Here is a 19,388-nt window from a genome sequence, read left to right on the forward strand (position 1 = left end):
TTTTCATATTAATTCATCATTTCTCAATGCCAAATATTATTTAATTTATCAAATTTGGAACGTCTGATAAATTACAAGAGTAAGTGACAGTGTCTTATTAATTTAAGTATAAATAAAATGTTTTGATGTTCTGAATTCATAAATTTCATAAAGAAACTCGTGATTTACCGACTTTTGAGAGAGATTAACGATGCGGATTAAAATTTTAAAAATAGCTTTATATCTAATTAAGGATGTCAATTCGGAAAATTGTTTTCATTTTAGGAGAATATAAGTTTCCTTTTGGAAAATTTAAAAAGTGAGATGCGCAGGATTCGAACTTTTTTAAAAGTTGATTTAAATATATTCTAGTGTGATTTCTAAGGATAATATCATATTTAAAATAAGAATATACTAGTTTGGGTGGTATAATTTTTCGATAAATTTGAGAATATGTACGTTTAGGGCATCAAAAGTGTCAATTCGCTCAGCGAAAGCTGAGCTAGCTTCGTTCTCGAAAGAATAGGGAAGGAGTGAAAGAGAGTGATACAGATGTTGACACATTCATATCATTTCAACAAATTTTGATCAAATTGAAATTCAATGAAATTCAATTCACTTCATATCCTTCAGTCAGTACATTGACATCCTTCTACATCACAATGATAACTCGTACATCAATAGTTCTACAACTAACTCAGAAAAAACAAGATTTTTACTTCCAGCTTACAGCTTTTAAAAAGTTTCGATGATAAAAATCACTCTACTCTTGTTTATCGATATGTTGTGATAGTAGGTAAACGTATTCTTATCGATATTAATAAAAATATTTTTACGAAAATCTGAACCAATTACAGAGTTATTCATAAAGTTTATGATAACTGTAATTACTTCATCTTTGTTTGATATTTGAATAAACAATTTAATTTAATTTAATTTGCATAATTTTTTTTAGTTGAAAAACATGAAACTTATTTGAGTTTGTATTATTTTTATTGTTCAATTCATTGTATATGTGAGTGATCCAGATATTTAAGATATTTAGAAAAAATTTATTAATTTGATTAACAAATTTTAATCAAAATAGCAAAAATCTATTTGATAGCTGTAAGCAAACAATAACTTTTATTTCAAGCAAAATCACTTATTTTCATCTAAACGTATAAAATTGTCAATTTTATGAAAATAAATTGAAAATCTCATGAAATATAAAGAAGAGTAATATTTTTCAATTTTCTTTTTTTCTTTGTCTCAAATATTTTCTGTTGGGAATTTTCTTGTTATCAAAAAATAATTGTAATATTTGTTTATTTCATTACGTACAATAAAATTTTAAAAACTCTATTTCTTCTCAAGAAAATTTTTTTCCTTCATATGAAGAAACATTTTGTTCTCCATTTGATGCTGAGTCTAAATCTCGATTTTTGAATTTTCTTCTTTCTGAATTTCTTTTTTCCAAATTAGAAGTTTAATTCAAATTTTCAATAGTTTATATATTTTCTCAAACCGTCTTAGATTTTCTTACTTTTTGGGGATTTTATCTCAAAATATACAAAAATAGTAATATCAATACATGTGTCTAATATACTTTAAAACCATCGTGATAGAATTCAAAAACGAAGAGATCTTCTCTCCAAATTTTTTTCAAAATCAAAAAAATGAGATCAAAAAATACGTTTGGAAATTCATTTTTAGCATTTTAGGAATTTTCTCACTTTTCTTCCAAATTGACATCCTTAATCTAATATATAATTGGAATATATGATGTTTCTTAATGTTAAAAAAATTGACTGAGTTCTCTCAAAAAACACTCATAATTTTTTTGAGTAAAATTTTGCGGTTATAAATTTTTCAGATTTTCATTTAAAAGATAATGTAAATTATATGTATATTATTTATTACTTTGTTCCTGTTATTTGCTCAGAATTGATGACCTAATTACCTCTCAATTAATAATGGTCAGCTCTCTCAAATTTTCAGAGTTCGGTAGGTCATCATTTTTCATCAAGATGTCCAGCAACTTCGAGTACATGCCTCTTATGAATGGCAACCGTGCTTATATCCGTGTAGATGGTGTCAATACAGGTAGTTTCAAGACCAGTGGTAAGACAACATTAGTTGCAAGAGTTGGTCCAAGAAATAGCTTCATGAACCGCGCAGCCGAGTTCACAGAAAAGGGTTTCCCAAGCAAGACATGGGAATTCAAGTACAATGATCCATCAAAGGCCTCATTCGTACTTCTCATCTCAAAGAAGCACATGTTCGGTGGCGATGAAGAGATTGGTGAAGTCGAATTAAAGCTTTCTGCCTTCGAGCCAAATACAGTTGTTTCTCAAGAGTTCAAGTTATTGAGCCCAAGAAACCAGTCAGTTCCAGCTTCTGTAAGACTCTCTGTCCACTTATCTGAAGATGGCAGCTGCCCATTCTGCGCTCCATTCGGTGGAAAGCTTCTTGCTAACGCTGAAATCCCACACAAGAAGACTTACTTCAACTAAGAAAAAATCAATTAACAGATCACTTTAATTATACTATCATATATTTATACTATTGTTTTATATATTATATTAAATCTTTTCTATCCCTTCTATCCTTAAATTTAAAACTTTTTTCAAATCATAACAAGAAAAAATGGAAATTTAATGCAAATCCAATATAGAGATCATCAGTTTATCTGTTTTAGTCCAGATTCAATGATTTTATTAATGTAAAATACGCAAGGTAAGTTCCATATCCTATTGATTATCATTAAAAATGTAAATTTATCAACCACATATCATTGAGAACATGTCACATATCTATAAACTTTCATTCGTTATAAAAATTTTGATGTTCTCTCTATTCTAAGCTAAAGATATTGAATATCTTTCCAAAAAGAATCAATTAGATTTATTTTTCACTAATGTCTTTATAATAGTATGTTAAAATAATTAAATTAAAATATTATTTTTTTATTGTTTCAAAAAATAATTTAAAATTCTTCTTTAATCCTTAAAAATCAAAGCGATTTCTGGAGCGAACTCTGTCATGAACTTGTATAAAGCAGAGGATTCCTTAGCAGCAGACTGTAACTTGAGGGACTTCTCTTCGTTGAGAGCCTGCTGGAACTCATCGCTGTCATCGAATCTTGTCTTGAATTCCTTGAATTCCTGAGAGTTGACGTGAGCGATTGCCAAAGCAGCTGTTGCGTCAATTACGTAGTTCTCGATCTGTGCCTTTTCCAACTTAATTGATTGATCGAGTACATCCTTCTGGTCAGCCTGTGACATCAAGTTCTTCTCGAGGGACAACAAAGCCTTGAATGGTTTGTCGTCTTCAGCCTCTTGCAAAGCGATTCCATTGACGAAAGCCAATCTCTTGAGCAATGTGATTGCCTTGATTGATACATCTGGCTTTGGATCTGCGAGTGCCATGCAAGTGATGTCTGTGAATCTCTTTGCGAACTCGTAATCAGCAGCCTTGTCAACAACAATAGTAAGTAACGAAACAGCTGTTGCTCTCATGTGCTGGCCGACATCGATCTTCAAGAGCATGTCACCAACTGTTTGTTCTTCGATGTGGGAGTTGTTGAATTTAGCGCATGATTCGATCTTTGCGAAATTGTCGATGATGACTTTTTCGCCGCCTTCCAATTTGGCGTTTTCTACCAAAACGGAAAGGATGTGTGCTGTCAAGAGAGGCTTCTCTGGATTGATGTGTTTGAGGGCCTTCTCGACAACTTGTGATGCCTTCTTCTCGCATTTGATTCTTGGGAAGTAAAGAGCCAAAGCGTGGAAAGTGATTTGTGATGGGAATTCGAAGATTTTCTCCAAGATTGCATCAGAAACTTCAATGATGTAAGAGATGGATTGTGAGCATGTTCTTGCGTTCTTGTCGTTATCATTGAATCCTTTGAAGAATCCGAAGATTTCTTCCAATAACTTGTCATCAACTTTAGATTCAGAAACATGTTCAGCGAAAGCAGCCAAAGCAGTGAGTGCTGACTGTCTTGTGTTTGCATCCTTTGACTGAGAAATGAGTTTGTTAAGGATAGAAGCAGATTTAACAGCAGCCAAACCAATGGAATAAGAAGCAGCGATTGAGTTCTCTGAGTTCTGTGCTGTCAATCCAAATAAATGGTCGACAAGTTTGCTGTTGTTGGAAATATCTGCCTTCAATGCGTAGTAACCGAGGATTCTGATTGAAAGGGAATCATCCTTTCCAATGAACTGCTCAGCCGATTGCTCTGAGAGAGCCTTTCCGATGACAACTGGTAAATCAGCTGGTGCCAATTTGATGAGTTCATCGAAATAGTTCTGTGACTGGCAGCCGAAGTAAAACTCGCTTGCTGATTCTAAGAAGTTCTTGTTGTTTGGTTTTGTAAGAGCTTCTTTGATTGAGTTATGGATAGCGTTGTTCATTGATTCTTCCTTGTATTTCAAGACATTCTTCAATGCGAGAGATCTGATCTGTGCATCGTTACTTGTAATGGATTCGATGGCTTGTGTTGTCACTTTGGATGTTTCGAAGCCATTTATCTTTCCACAGTATTCAAATGCATATAAACCTCTCATGTGAACACCTGTGTCTGATTTCTGTTTCAAGCAGTTGATGATGAATTCAGACAACTGTTTTGCATGTGGCTGAAGGAGTTCTGGCTTTGTTGATGCAATTAATGTGAATGCACCACTCAATCTAAGCATTGCAAACATGTTTCCAAGTGATTTGACAAATAATTCGACAATTGTCTTTGTTATTTCTTCTTCGCTGTAAAGAACTGCGAAAATTGCCAATGCGTTGATCGAATTGACAAAGAGTTCTTTAGATTCTTCCTTAGAAATCAAGAACTCTGCGATGCTTGCGAGTTCTTCGTTGTATGTCGGTTTCATGATCAAAACAGACTCGAACATGGAAATGATTGGAAGAATGCTGTAGTTCTTGAATTCATCGGCATTCTCAACAAAGATGCTGATAGCATTGACAATGTTCTCTGTGAGACAACGCTGTGAAATGGCAACAATGAGAGTGCAGACTTGGCGGGAACTTTCATCGCCAAAGTGCTGGAGAGCACCATCGAGGAACTTCAATGCGAAATCTTCGTCGAAATCTTGGAGATATGGAACGATTTTGGCGGAAATTTCAACAATGTTGGCGAAGTGGACGTTGGATGTAGCGAATCTGACTGCATTCAACATGTTCTCGTGGATTTGTGGTAATTCGTCGGATAACTCTTTCGGAACTTGGATTCCGGAGTTGATGATCATCTCTGTTTGGAGTAAGAGCTTGAAGGCTTCGAGTTCGACAACAGGATCGATATCGATGATGGCATTTTCGAGGATATCTGGTGATCCGGCAATGTATGAAATATAATTTGACTTATCTTGATTGAGAAGGGCCTGTAAGAGCTCGAAACTGACGGCTCTGATCTTGGATCCCTTGTTAGATGACATTTCGTTCGATCCGGCATCGAGAGCTGTGACTTCGAGATTTGCATCGCCGAAAATTTCGTCGTCGTCGATATCTTCCTCATCAGACTCATCGGCCTCTTCAACGGAGATGGTTTCGAAGAGAATGGAAGAGAAGTTGATGGCAAATTCGTATAATTTTTCTTCGAATTGCTTTGTTGTTGCTGGGAATGTATTGACAAGGATGGCGATGGACTTAAGGATCTTTGTGGAGTTAGCGATCAACGTGGCGTCTGGATCTTCGGCCATTAAACCATCGAAATTCTTAGAAATGTAATCGATGAGCAATTCCATGACATCCTTGACGTAGTTGGACAATTTGGTTGGTGCTGTCTCGATAAGGGAGGAAAGGACTAAATATGTGGAAAAGTTCTTGATATTTTCTTCTCTCTTGGCGAAATCGTTGAAAATGTAGTTAAGGGTGTTAGGCTGGATGAACTTACTGAGGTTCTTGATGATGCCCAAGAAGCCTTCAACGATTTGGATGACATCTGTATGACGACTGATTCTGGCTGTTGCTTTGTCGACAATTTGCTCTATTTCCTCTTCAGTGAATAACTCTGGCTTGGTTTCAACGACTACGGCGAAGCTGTTGATGAAATGGAGGAATTTATATTTATTATTTGTTTCGAACGGCATACTAAGGATTTGATCGATTTTGCTTGATCCGAATACCTTGAACATGGTCTTAAGACGATCCTTCTCGTATTCATTGCAGTGGGCAAAGATATTTCTGCATGTAATGAGACCAGTTTCGCCTTTGAGGTTATCTAAGAGGATGAATTCGTATACTTTGTTGCAGAATTGCTCGAAGTAGTTAATATCAATATATCTGGCCATTGCGGTCAAGCAATTGACTGCATCGTCAATTAAGCCGGCTGGGTTCTTTAAAGAGAACCTGTCTTGTAATCTGGTGAAGAATAACTTAAAATGGTGCTCGGCGTTGAACTTGATATACTGATTTTCATTGATCTTCTTAGTCAAATCTTGGAGAAGAAAAACTATGTAGTCTACATCAGTAGATGTACTACGCTGATTGAAGTTAGCATAATTCAATGATTTATCATCGTTGACAACGGGGAGATTCTTTTTCTCTGCGTCTGTTTTCGGAGGCATCTATTAAAAATGTTGATCTGTGTAAACTATTCAATCCTGGCAATTTTTATTTCAATATAATGACGACAAAAAAAAATTTTTTCCAGCCAAAAAATTTTTTCGGCCAATTATAAGAAGTTCAAAAGGTAGTATTAGAAATAGCTTGTTTTGTTTTTTCATAAAACAATTTAGGAAAAATTCCAATTAAATTCCATTACAATGACAATTAAAGCACATATGATAGAATCTATGAGTTGATTTCAGGTAAGTTAGGGGTTGATGTGATCATTTTACAAAATTGATGAATAATTTCCAATATAATTTTGAGATATTGTCTTATTTCTACGCAGAACATTGCCATTTCTTCTATTTATCTAAGAACTGTAGTTTTACAGTAGAGCCAAATGGTGAAATTGAGGTTATTAGGAGTCAAATTTACAAATTTGACTTATATTTCGTAATTCCGTTGAGAAATAATCATTAATCACTAGTCATGTAATAACCAATGAAAATCATAGATCAATAGAATAATGGTAAATTTTGAGAAAGTCTGGTCGGACCATTCCGCAATGATGACCACATCGCTACTTTCTGATAAAGATGATAAGACCCGGTCTGAGTGGAATCAAAATTATAATATACTATTATTTAGAGGCCAATAGCAAACTATATTTAAATATTTACTTACCCTTTGAGAAAAATATATAATATTTAGTAAGAGATTTAGCTTTCACTCTGGGTTTACACTCTCTATCATGTTATTTATATTTTGTTCGGGATATAATATCTTTAATTTTTCGATAACAAACATTTAATTTTATTTTAAGTAAAATACAATAAAAAATTATATATGAAGTTATATCTATTACTGAGCGTATTAGAAATCGTCAACAATCTTTGAGCGTTTCTTCTTTTTCTCAGGAGGTGCCATTGGAGCTGGTCTGCTAAGCAAATCGTTGGTATTGGCTGGATTAAATTGTGGTGGTGGCTTCTTTGGCATATTTGGACGTAGAATTTGACCTGTTGGACGTGGAATTGGATTTGGACGCTGCTGAGGTTGCGCTGCTTGCTGATTTTTCATTTTTTCATCTTGCAATGCATAGTAATCGCTTGGTGACATAAGCTTTGCCTTTGTAGTAAAATGAACATTCTGTTGTGGAGTGAATTGAGGGATGATGAAAGGATCTACATATCCATCATTTCGTGGCGGAATATTTACTTCAAATTTCTCGGAAGTATTAACATGAGGATAATCTTTAAACATTTCATAAGTTGATAAAACCCAATCATTAGTAGATTTTGATGCTTGTTGAAGTAATTGTTGATACCCATCTTTGATTTCTGCAAATTGCGCTTCGGATAAGAAAGCGACCGATTGAATCCAGATGGATTGAACGTATGGATCAAAATCATTGAAATGATGAGTAATTTCCATGATTCTAGTCGAATCTAGTTTCTTTGAAGCCTCAATAGTAGAATTCGGCTTCAAGAGCAACATATTCATCGCTTTAACATCCATTTTGAAGTTTCCAATAATATAAAAAGTGACACTCTATATGAAGATTTATTTTCTTTCACTATGTTAGGAATAGTACTTGTACTTATATTGTGATAGTAAAAAGATCCTTGTTTTTGAAATTCACCACGATTAAATTTTGAAATTTTAATTATTGCAGTTTTGACCAATTTTATAGGGAATTTGTTTTGTATATATAAAATATAATCAAAATGATTATATTTATTTTTTCCAAATTTTTTCAATTTTCTAAAAAATGAAAATTATCTTGTAGAAATTAAATTTCAAATTTTTATTTTCAAAATTTTCTTGGAATTTCTAGGGGGCATCCATAGGAACAATTACATAAAACTCAACATTTTTGATCTGAAAAATTGGAATTTGGCAGGTTTTTTGAAAAATTTATCAATTATTAACTGTTTTTGCGACATTAATACACCAAGATATGCCATATTTCAAGAATATAAAATAATTTTCATAGTGAAAGATGTTCAAACAATGTTATAAGATCTTTTCATTTTCGAATCTTGTATAAACTTTCATAATCTCATCAATAAATTTCACAAGGAATATATAAACCTTCTTAATTCAAAAGATATTTTATCAAAATCGAGTCACTTTTTCACATCAAATGTCTGAAGCAAATTTAGCTGTTTGTAAGGAGTTAGTCAACCTAATTCAAAATCCAAATGCTGCTAGATGTATGCAGATGAAGATCAACAGCACATTTTGCAGGTGGCTATGCGAGACAGCTTCAGAGATATTTAAAGAAGAACCAAATGTATTAAAAGTGTCCGGAAAGGCAGTCATTGTTGGCGACATTCATGGCCAATTAGATGACCTCATCCGCATTCTCAAAGCAACATTCCCACTAAAGGAGACGTCCTTTATATTCCTAGGAGACTATGTAGATCGTGGCAAGAATTCTGTTGAAGTTATATCTCTTTTATTTTCATTGAAAGTTTTATACCCACAAAGATTTTTCATTCTCAGAGGAAACCATGAAAGCAGAGTCACAACAATGAAACAAGGTTTTATGGCAGAGTGCAGATCAAAGATGAATAAGAAAGTATATGATTATTTTGTTGAATGCTTTGATAAGATCCCAATTTGCGCTGTTTTGAATGATCAAGTTTTCTGTGTTCATGGTGGCCTATCTCCCTATGCTGAGAGCATTTCTTCGATTGATGAGATTGATCGATTCTGCGAGATTCCTGAGAGCGGAATATTTATGGATTTAACTTGGGCAGATCCAGCTGTAATTGATGAAGATTTTTCAAAATCTCCACGTGGAGAAACGTTTATCTTTGGAAAGTCTGCAGTAGCAAAGTTTTTAGAAAAGAACAATTTGAAACAAGTTATAAGGGCACATGAAATGATACCAGAAGGTTTTGAAAAACCATATGGAGATGATTCTTTGATAACAATCTTCAGTAATGAAAATTACTCAGGTTCCGGAAATAGAGCTGCATATATTATTCACGATGGAGAGTCAAAGATTATCACACTCCCAAAGTTTTTAAAGAAATAAATATTATAATGATTTCAAAAAATACATATGGTTATGATTGATATTTTATGCAAAAACTCTTAAATTTTATAAAAGCGATGTACTATATGATCTTCCAAAATAGATAAGTTTGATTATTTCATCAACTCTTTGATATTCCAAAATTTGTATAGCAAATACTTGTTTGGTGATGAAATCAAGTAAACATACATAATAAGAACATATTCTTTATGACGTTTTACTTTCATATATAGATTTATCTAGTTTTTGAATGAGATTTAAGCTAAATATGAAAATTAGTCTTATCATTCATGTGCATAAATCATAATGATAGTGAATATAAACGAAAGCATAGATAAATTGAAAAGAAAACACAAAATATTTATTCTGATTTTATTTTACTACCATCCATCATAAATATACCCGAATACATCAATTATTGGCAACTGAATATGTTAAAATTAACAATTAAAAAATAAATTAAAAATACATTTTCAATTTGAAAACAATTCAGTAATTTTCTGTAGAAAGTAAAAGTATTCGAGGCTGTATTCATGATGGCTGTAGTAAAATCCATTAAATATTCAATTAAATATCGGAAATAACAATTTTTTTTTTGTAAAAAACGCAATTAAATATTAAGAGCAGCAGCTGCCTTTGAAATCAATTGTCTTCCTTCTGCGAAACTGCGCTGTGCTGCAATCACTTGATCATTTGAACAGTCTAGAAGAGAAAGTATAACAGGAATCAATCTGGTTTGCGTTTGTGAGTCTCCAATAAAGAATTCTAAAAGAACTCTTTTCAGATAAATCTTCAGGACGTTAGCATCAGAAGATTGGGCAGAAGAAGATGGATTATGCTTATCAGATGGGGCTGATTCTTTTGTAGTATCTGTTATGGTAACTCCACTCGGATAAACTGACTGTGGTTCTCCAATAGAATATGTATTATCTTCATTTAATGTAACAGCGTGTTTTTTAAGAATAATTACATGCTTAGGACGTGAGATCTTTCTGTTCTTTGCTTTTTCTTGCTCGAGTTCGTCGCAAACTTTATGATATTTCGTTTCAAGTTCTGCATAAAGCATATTTGATTTCTCAAGCATTTGCTTCATCCTCTCATTTCTCTTTTGAGCTGCTTCACTGCCGACTCCTGACTGTAATCTCATAGTTAGATCATTTAATTCGCCTTCGAGCTGGTTAATTCTCTCAGATTGCTTATTTGAGAAATTCCTATGCTCTTCTAATTCTTTATTGAGTGATTCTATATGTCTGTCACGATCACTTAAGTCGAGTTGAAGTGCTGTAATTTGTGCTTCACGACTTTTATCACTTCGCATTGATTTCGTAAGCAAGCCTTTGAGCTTGATTATTTTTGTCTCTTTTTGGCTGAGTTCTTCTTGGACTTTCTCTAATTGAGCTTGAAGAGATTCGATATCCATTGTCACTTTTCTCGTTTTCCATTGCTGAATTCTCTATTTCAGAAGTGTTTTGGGATTCGAAACCAACTTCAAACGAAAAACAAACGAAAGTTAATATATTAAATCAAAAATATTCGCAAAATCATCAAATTAGGAAGAATTTTATAGAAAATATTTAACTCATTACATAAAATATTTGATGTAAATAATAATAAAAAAACTTTTCTATTTTTATTTTCAATAAAAAAAATATCTAAAATAATATAAAAAAACAAAGCTTATTTTCTTGGCTTGAAAGTACCTTTTTCGATCTGTTCACGGTATTTGCTTTGTGGTTGTGGAGTTAAGAACTGTGGCTTCAAGTAATCTGGGTTAACGAAATTCTCTGGGTTCAAAAGTTCTGGTTTAACATAGTCAGGACCAGTGTATTTCGGCCACCAGTATTGTTGCTTCATGAACTCTGGCTTGATGTAGCATTTGTTGTTCTTTCCGTTGTCATCAGCGATATATTCCATCTTCAACATTCCATCTCTTGTCAAATACTCAGGCTTGAGATCGAAATCTGGGATTGGTTCTCCTCTTGTGTTGATGTACTCCAATTTGAGGAAGTTCTTGGCTTGAAGGAGTCCGCTTGAAGTGTAGAATTCCTTCTTGAGAAGTCCATCTCTTGTGAGGAATTCGTGCTTCATGAAACTCCTTGGAATTGGCTTTCCTTCCTTTGTTTGAAGCTCTTCTTTGACGAAGCCTTCTTCTGTCAAATATTCTGGCTTCAACAAACCATCTTCGCCCAAGAATTCTCTTCTGAGGTGGTCGTTTCTTGCGAGGTTGTCGAACTTGATGAGATCACGTGGTGACATCATTCCCTCGCTCGTGATGAAGTCGTAAGAGAAGTATTTCTCGCTGTCGAGAACAGATCTCTTCAACAATCCATCCTTTGTCAACAACTCTTGATTGACTGTTCCATCTTCGTTGTAGATCTTGAATGGATCGTTTGGATCTTTGTCCTTCGCGAGCAAATCCTTCTTCAAGAACTTCTCAAGTCTGAGATATTGTGGCTTCAAGTAGCCTTGTTCTGTCAAGAACTCTGATTTGAGGAATTTCTCGAGAGAAAGGAATGATTTGACGGAGAATTGTGGCTTCAAGAATCCGTCATTTGTCGCGTAAGGAGCTGTCAAGAACATTGGATTGATGTAGTCTTCGATCAAATGGCATCTTGGTGTCAAACTTGTTCTCTTCAAGAGTTCATCGGACACCAAAACATCAATCATTCCGGATCCGATTGGAGCGAAATTGCCCAAAATAACTGATGCAGAAACACCATTTGCAACTTCATCAACGTTGTGAAAAGCGGCATTGAACAAATGTTCCTGAGTTGTTTCGAAAGAAGCGAGTTTGAGTGAAGAAACAGATGTCTTTGCCAAACCATGTCTCGTGACACCCAAAACCTTGCCTCTGATTGTCATCAAATCGGAAAGAAGCATCAAGTGTCTTCTATCGATATTCAAGGAATAGTTCTTCATGACGTTTGTGATTTCGGAGATAATGACTGATCTCGCGGCTTCGACACCGAGGACTTTCTCTACATCCAAAACGTGGTTTGAAACTGTTCTCTTTGGATCGATACCTGGTGTGTTCAAGACCTTCAAGAAAGGATTACCTTCGACGAACAACTTGAAGCAGCCGTTTTCTTTGCCGACGTGAACTCTCTCTACACCAGGAACTCCTGAAACAACGACATCAGGAAGTTTGAGCATCAACTGCTGCATGATGAAAGAGAAAGCCTTTGGATTTGCTCCCTGCATGAAAACTCTAACATTGTAATCACCATTGTTAGCTGTGTTTTCATCTTTGACACCGATCTTTGGTGTGTTTACAATTGATCTTCTGACTGTTTCTGAAGTAATGTTCAATTTCGCTTCTCTGATGATTTCTGCATCGAGTTCGATATCAATGTAGCATGATTTCTCGTTCTGATTGTACTCGATGTGTTTGCAAACTTGTCCAAGAGTGACTCTATCAATAATTCCTTTGACAATTCTTGCAGCAATTTCATCTCTCTGCGACAATAGGTTTGCAGTGATGATAGGTGTTTTGATCTCAGAAACAGCGTTCATGACTTCTTCAATTCTTGGAACACCCAAAGTAACGTTCATTGATGCGACACCAGCAAAGTGGAAAGATCTGAGAGTCATTTGTGTTGCTGGTTCACCAATTGATTGGCCTGCAACAGCACCGACTGTCATACCGGGTTCTGCCATGGATTTCTCGCATCTGTGCATGCAGAACTTAACGAATTCCTCGAGGAATGACTTCGTGAAAGGAATTGTAGCTCTGATGTAGCTGTCCATGCTCAAATCTTCTCCGATGTATTGGTCGTTTGCCTTGATGTATTTCTCCAATAAATCATCGATGTATTTTTTCAATCTGTCGATCAAAAACTCTGGAACACGGACTAATCCACGGCCTTGTTGTTCCTCGCGAATGTCATTGAACAATGTTTCGATTCTCTCACGTGCTTCGATTTGATCCATCAATGGTTCCTGTGAGAACTTGAAGAGATATTCCTGGGAAACTCTGTTCAAGTCGACAGGGAAATACGTTGTCTCCAAGTTCAATGGATCTAAGCCATCATCACCATAAGTGAACTGAACAATTGTTCCATCTGACATTCTGACGGTTTGGTCGTATGCGATTACCAAATCTTCTAAGGACTTCATGAGACGTCTCTGCATGTAACCTGTCTGCGCTGTCTTGACAGCAGCATCGACAAGTCCTTCTCTGCCACCCATTGTGTGGAAGAAGAAATCTGACGGTGTCAAACCTGTGTAGAAAGAGCTTGCGATGAAACCCTTTGAAATTGGATCTTTAGAACCGTGTTTGAAGTGTGGAATAGATCTATCAATGAAATCATCGATGATACGCTTGCCGCCGACAGATTGCTGACCCAAACAAGCCATCATTTGGCAGATGTTGATATCAGAACCTTTAGCACCTGACTTAGCCATGACTAAAGGAGTATTGATTGGACTTAACTCTGCCATGCACATTTTACCAATTTTGTTACGCAATTCTGATAATTGGCCGTTGAGAAATGCTTCAAGAGTTGCGAGTTTTGTCATACCAGGAGCTGCTTCGAGTTTTCCTGAATCGTATTCCGCAATCTTGTCGTAACAATCTTGGTATGTCTTAGAGATCTGCGCATTCTTGTTATTCGTCAAATTCTCATCAGGACGGACATCCATGATACCGATTGAGAAACCTCTGTTCATTAAGTATCTGCAAGACATTTTTGCGATTCTTTGCATGCAAACAGCTGCGAATTTCGGTGAATGATCTCTTGCCATGATTGCCCAAAGAGATTTAGGACCACCACCAATAAGAGACTTCTCGAGAACACCGGAAACCATGTAGTTATCAAGGAAGGAAACGTAACCGTCTTTCTTGCACATTTCCTTGTTTCCTGTGTATTCTTTGTTTCCTACTTGGTGTGTGAAATGGAGATCTGTCTTCTTGTTTGGCGCAATCATCAAAGAAACAACTTGTTTGCCTGTCCATAATTGGTATGGTTTGACAATGGCGGGTGGAGGAATATCAACTTCTTCAAGGTTGTCAAAAATTTGTGATATAAGAAAAGTGAAGTGAGAATAATCAAGAAAAACGTTTTTCCTTGTCAAGATGAAAGCACCTGACAAGAAGTCCTGTGTTGGAGCGACGATCATTTCACCGGCACGCGGAGAGAACAAGTTGTAAAGAACGTTCATGAGGTATCTAGCATCGGCTGCGGCTTCGAGAGTTTGTGGTAAATGGACGTTCATTTCATCACCATCGAAATCAGCGTTGAAAGGAGCGCAAACAGATTCATTAAATCTCATTGTGCACCATTCCATGACTTTAGCTCTGAATCCCATGATAGAGATTCTGTGCAAAGAAGGCTGTCTGTTGAAAAGAACTGTATCATTATCAAGAAGATGTCTCTCAACAATATCGCCTTCTCTCAATTCTTGTGCTCTCTGCTCTTTATTACCATAAGCAAGTGAAAGTTTGAATCCTGTGTCAGCCTTGATGATGTTGTTCGCACCGGGGTATTTGTCTGGACCGTTCTTGACGTATCTCATCAAGTCTTTCTTGTTGAATTTAGTAACACGAGTTGGAAATGTCAAAATTTTCGCCATGGAAACAGGAATGACAACTTGGTCGACATTGACATTAGGATCAGGGGAAATAACTGTACGACCGGAGTAGTTGACACGTTTACCTGAAAGGTTCGTTCTAAAACGTCCTTGTTTGCCTTTAAGACGTTGGATAACGCCGATAACTGGTTTGTTCTTTTTCTTCGTTTTGGCTGCTGTATCCGCTGCTTCACTGTTGATGGAGCTATTGACGTTCTGTTGGAGTGAGCTCCAGAGCTCCATGGTTGAGCTGGCTTGGCGACCAACTTCGATGGATTTGCGGATTTCGTCATTGAAATGAACGGAATCGACAAGGCGGACAGTAAGATCATCCTGGTTTGTGCCTTCGCCTGCTGCAATGACTGCTGGACGAATACAGTTAGGAGGAATGACAATTGAAGTAATAATCATATCGGCTGGTGAAGAAACGGAAAATCCGCTCAAAAGAAGAGGGATTTGGCGAGTAGGAATTGCTTTGAAGAGTTGTAAAGCTCTTAATGGAGTAATATCGTCGCAAATGTTATCAAGATATTTTTTATAATCATCTCCTTTGATATCTAGCTTACTGAATTTGCTGAGAAATGGCTCACGAAGTTTATCGTTCTTTTGTCCAACATTATGAGTAATAATAAGTGTTGTTTTTGTCTTTTTAACGGGTCCATTTATGGCTCCGCAATGAGGGCAAATCGTTACCTTCTCGCACTCCTTCATAAGAGCTTTGACACGATCTATCTTTGCTGAAACTGTTTGAGGTGGCTTGGAATAAAACTTCTTGAGACGAGAATTGATCTCTTCGTTAGGAAGAAGTATGTTCGAACATGTTTTGCAAATGCATTTTAAGCAGTGTAAAATAGCAGGATAAAAACCAATATTGTAAACGGGAAGTACTAGCTCTAAAGAACCAAAATGTCCAGGGCAATTTTCTTGGGGCTGACCGCAAGTCTGGCAGATCTGATTCTTAGATGCTGCACCAAGCCTTAAATCCAATGTGCCTCCGACCTTTGGTTTAAGATCGCGTGGTTCATATAATTCATTTTCATGGACAAAAACAGTACTTAATTTTCTGATTTCTTGAGTGTCCATGATGGAAAAATCAAGACGAGTAATTTTATTTGGTGTGGAAGATTGCGGGGCAATGTGTTTTATAAAATGTTCATTTTCCCGCGACATTTTCCTTTGAACGATAGAAAAGTGACAAATCTATTCAACAAAGACAAAATGGCGGAATTTTTATTACAAAACTAATCACAAATCAGTAGTAAACTTAGCCACTCCTATTATTTAAACAGAAGAGAAGATGAATCAATTCACGAAATCTTTCAATTTTCTGATTTTTTACTGAGTCCTTTGAAGGAAACCTTTCATTTATATTAAGCATAAATAAAGAATGAAGAAATTCTTTTCTGCTCATTTCCAAGTGTAAAATGATCAATCAAATTGGACGTAATATAACTAGTAGATCTCTCAATGAAACCCAACTATTTACACATTTTAATGATTCATTTTTCCTAAAATTTCACTGGGGAGATCCTATAAAGATAATCATCGATTGAAATGTTGTAAATTTGACCTTTTGTAAAGCTATGGATCTGATATTCGATATTGTTTTGTATTTAGTATATGCCAAAGATATTTATTCTGCTTAAGAAGTGAGATGATTTGTTCAATTCTTAAACACCATAAACTCACCCGATTTGTCATGATAATATATGAAGAAATCCTTAAGAAAAATAAAACTCGTGATAATAATAACTAATATTTAACAAATAATTTGAAATAACTATTTCAAGATAGTTTATCTCTGTTTTTTGGCTTCGAACTTTTGGATTTATTTTCTTTTTCGGCTTTTTCTATCATTGCTACCCAAACTTTATACTTTTCTTGTTTAGAAATCAGTCTTTCTTCCATTTTCGCTAACTGTTCTATAATTGATGCTCTACTTTCATTTGTTTTCTCAAGGATCTTTTGGTATTCGCTTCTAAGGTTTGTAAAATCGTTCATGATCTCATTATCAACGTCTTCAAACTGTTCATCAACAGGGTTTAATTCAATTGACATTACTTCTAGCGATATTTTTTCTTCGAAAGATAATTTCTAGGGTTGTTAAAAATATCAAAAATTAGCGTTTTGAAGACACCATGGTGTCTTATAATTTTCCCTTCCTTATTGGCGTGTAGAAATAAATGCGCCAATAGATTGAAGAAGAAGAATTGTTTTTCTCTTAATGAACTTTAATCCTTTTGATATAAGAATATTAAAAACATTAATATAATTTCGATTTCGGAAATTAAATTTCCAAATTTTTTGTCGATTTCGGAAATAACAGGATCCCGCATCCAACACGCAACAACAAAACACAAAATACACTTTTTGGTTCTTTCATCGTTTTAATCGTAATTTATGGGGCGCGTAAAGGGTTGGCGTCCTAAGGCGTCCTGATGTAAACTATTCAATTTTTGAGAAGTTTACACCATAATTGAATAGTTTATGGCGTCCTGAGAAGAGATTTCAATGGGTATGGCATCCTAAAAAATAGAAGAAAATGATTTTTTCTCGATTTTTCTAGAAATTGAATTTTTTAAAAAAGAAAAAAATCAAAACGTATACATTCAAGAAAGACTATAAATGAAGATTTTCCTATTTTTTTTCATTCTAAAACATCTTTTTTTGGATAATTTTTTTTTTAATAAATATGTAAGAAAGATTGAAGAAAAAGTAAATTTACTTTAAGAAAATTCGTTTTACATGATGTAAGACCCATAACAACTATAAATATTCAATTATTTAAAATAAAAAAGAAAAACAGATTAAATGTATCTCACATCAAAATCCATTGACCTAAGGATGTTAAGTTTCTGTTTTTAAAAGTTGATATTTTTAGTAGTATATGTTGAAGGGTTGTGTGACTTTTTTTGTAAACGTAAGAATTCATACAATATTGAACGATTTTGTATCATTTTTTTTAACATATGAAGTAAAAAATGTATGATTCTTACGGTTTTTATTCTTACGTTTTTGAATAAATCAAGATTTAAAAAATTGACTTCTTACGTAAAATTAAAACTAAGTTAAATTTATTTTTTTTATTTTTTATTTTATAATAAATGAGTATAACAACTAATTCATTGAAATCTTTAAAGTTCACTAATTCAGAATTAGAAAATATTTTAGAAAATTTTGGAGACGGTTCTTATCCAACATATATGCAGAATGTGAAAGAGTTTTCCAGATTGTTGAATGAATTTAAATATAACGGACCAATTACTAAAAAGGCTATAATGAGATATTTATATCCCAAAAAAGTTGAAAAACAGGAGAATATTCCTCTTTATGGTCCAGAGGACCTGGGCTCAGAGAGCCTTGAAACACCTCCTGAATATTTTGAAGAAAAAATTAAACAAGATGAATATTATAACGATGAGATTGAGAAATTGGAACAATTAAGAAATGAAATAGATGAAAAATTAAGGAATTGAGAAATGCTGAGAATGAAGTAGAGGGTTTAATGAATATCCCAGCTTCAGAATCAGAAGTTCAAAAATCACATGAGGAAAGATATAAAAATTATTTGGAATCAACAAAAATTTATTAGATGGTGATATTGACGAAACACTTTCAGAAGAAGGCACAAAATTTATTCATAAACATAAGCTTCAGTTTATTGACGATGGAGATTATCCATGTATATTACTTTCACCTCCTCTTGATTCTGAAAAATTCAAAAAAGCACTGAAAAATGTAACATATGCAACAAATACGATTAAGAAAGAAGACCATGATATTTACACAAATTATTATTTAAATAAATGTACAGGTGTTGATAAAGTTTTTGATTTGTTAGATAAAATATCAAAAGAAACAATTGGTACATATAAAATTTTATGCGATTGTGGTTTCATTATTGAAGATACCAATAATGTTTCATATGAAAGAACAGCACCGAAGGAAGACGAAGTTGAAAGGTCTATACCATTCGTTATTAAGAACATAAAAGATATGAAAACTTATAACATTATATTTATTCATTTATTTCAGAAAAAATGGAAGCAACCCATAAAACATCTTCTCATCATTTTATAGCTATTCATACATTCCTTTTCAAAGTTGTGAAATTAAATAAGACAGGAATTAGATTTAATGTATCAGGGTACGCATTCTTGAGTAAATTAAAATGTATTCGTCACGTCGCAGATGATAAAAATTTATGTGTTCTTAATTCATTTTATGGACTTTAGCCCTGGACTCTCTGAGTCTCGGA

At 34.4% G+C, this 19,388-nt stretch overlaps 7 protein-coding genes and 1 pseudogene across 8 annotated transcripts, besides 2 other annotated features; 3 read left to right on the forward strand and 5 right to left on the reverse strand.

Moving 5' to 3' along the window:
* Nucleotides 1–1,988: 1,988 nt before the first annotated feature.
* TVAGG3_0530730 (C2 domain (calcium/lipid-binding domain, CaLB) family) lies at nucleotides 1,989–2,571 on the forward strand (the record flags this gene model as incomplete). The annotated part of the gene is made up of 1 exon (XM_001581898.2): nucleotides 1,989–2,474. One exon carries the CDS (start codon nucleotides 1,989–1,991, stop codon nucleotides 2,472–2,474), a length of 486 nt encoding a protein of 161 aa, XP_001581948.1.
* A 354-nt stretch (nucleotides 2,572–2,925) lies between these two features.
* On the reverse strand, nucleotides 2,926–6,536 carry TVAGG3_0530740 (armadillo (ARM) repeat-containing protein family; the record flags this gene model as incomplete). The annotated part of the gene is made up of 1 exon (XM_001581899.2): nucleotides 2,961–6,536. The coding sequence occupies one exon, from the start codon at nucleotides 6,534–6,536 to the stop codon at nucleotides 2,961–2,963; it is 3,576 nt and encodes a 1,191-aa protein (XP_001581949.1).
* A 575-nt stretch (nucleotides 6,537–7,111) lies between these two features.
* TVAGG3_0530750 (uncharacterized protein) lies at nucleotides 7,112–8,040 on the reverse strand (the record flags this gene model as incomplete). Its single annotated transcript, XM_001581900.1, has 1 exon — nucleotides 7,393–8,034. The coding sequence occupies one exon, from the start codon at nucleotides 8,032–8,034 to the stop codon at nucleotides 7,393–7,395; it is 642 nt and encodes a 213-aa protein (XP_001581950.1).
* Nucleotides 8,041–8,662: 622 nt separating this feature from the next.
* Nucleotides 8,663–9,747, forward strand: TVAGG3_0530760 (serine threonine-protein phosphatase family; the record flags this gene model as incomplete). Its single annotated transcript, XM_001581901.1, has 1 exon — nucleotides 8,663–9,562. One exon carries the CDS (start codon nucleotides 8,663–8,665, stop codon nucleotides 9,560–9,562), a length of 900 nt encoding a protein of 299 aa, XP_001581951.1.
* A 179-nt stretch (nucleotides 9,748–9,926) lies between these two features.
* Nucleotides 9,927–10,982, reverse strand: TVAGG3_0530770 (biological adhesion protein; the record flags this gene model as incomplete). The annotated part of the gene is made up of 1 exon (XM_001581902.1): nucleotides 10,173–10,982. One exon carries the CDS (start codon nucleotides 10,980–10,982, stop codon nucleotides 10,173–10,175), a length of 810 nt encoding a protein of 269 aa, XP_001581952.1.
* A 185-nt stretch (nucleotides 10,983–11,167) lies between these two features.
* On the reverse strand, nucleotides 11,168–16,459 carry TVAGG3_0530780 (beta and beta-prime subunits of DNA dependent RNA-polymerase family; the record flags this gene model as incomplete). The annotated part of the gene is made up of 1 exon (XM_001581903.2): nucleotides 11,240–16,213. The coding sequence occupies one exon, from the start codon at nucleotides 16,211–16,213 to the stop codon at nucleotides 11,240–11,242; it is 4,974 nt and encodes a 1,657-aa protein (XP_001581953.1).
* A 414-nt stretch (nucleotides 16,460–16,873) lies between these two features.
* On the reverse strand, nucleotides 16,874–17,216 carry TVAGG3_0530790 (uncharacterized protein; the record flags this gene model as incomplete). Its single annotated transcript, XM_001581904.1, has 1 exon — nucleotides 16,916–17,188. The coding sequence occupies one exon, from the start codon at nucleotides 17,186–17,188 to the stop codon at nucleotides 16,916–16,918; it is 273 nt and encodes a 90-aa protein (XP_001581954.1).
* A 317-nt stretch (nucleotides 17,217–17,533) lies between these two features.
* Nucleotides 17,534–18,009: a mobile genetic element.
* Nucleotides 18,010–18,159: 150 nt separating this feature from the next.
* Nucleotides 18,160–19,388: part of a mobile genetic element that runs on past the window's edge.
* TVAGG3_0530820 lies at nucleotides 18,235–19,365 on the forward strand (annotated as a pseudogene). Its single transcript has one exon. A coding segment is annotated over exon 1 (1,131 nt).

The sequence above is a fragment of the Trichomonas vaginalis genome, chromosome II (genome assembly GCF_026262505.1).
Source record: "Trichomonas vaginalis G3 chromosome II, whole genome shotgun sequence".
Classification (NCBI taxonomy): Eukaryota; Parabasalia; order Trichomonadida; family Trichomonadidae; genus Trichomonas; species Trichomonas vaginalis.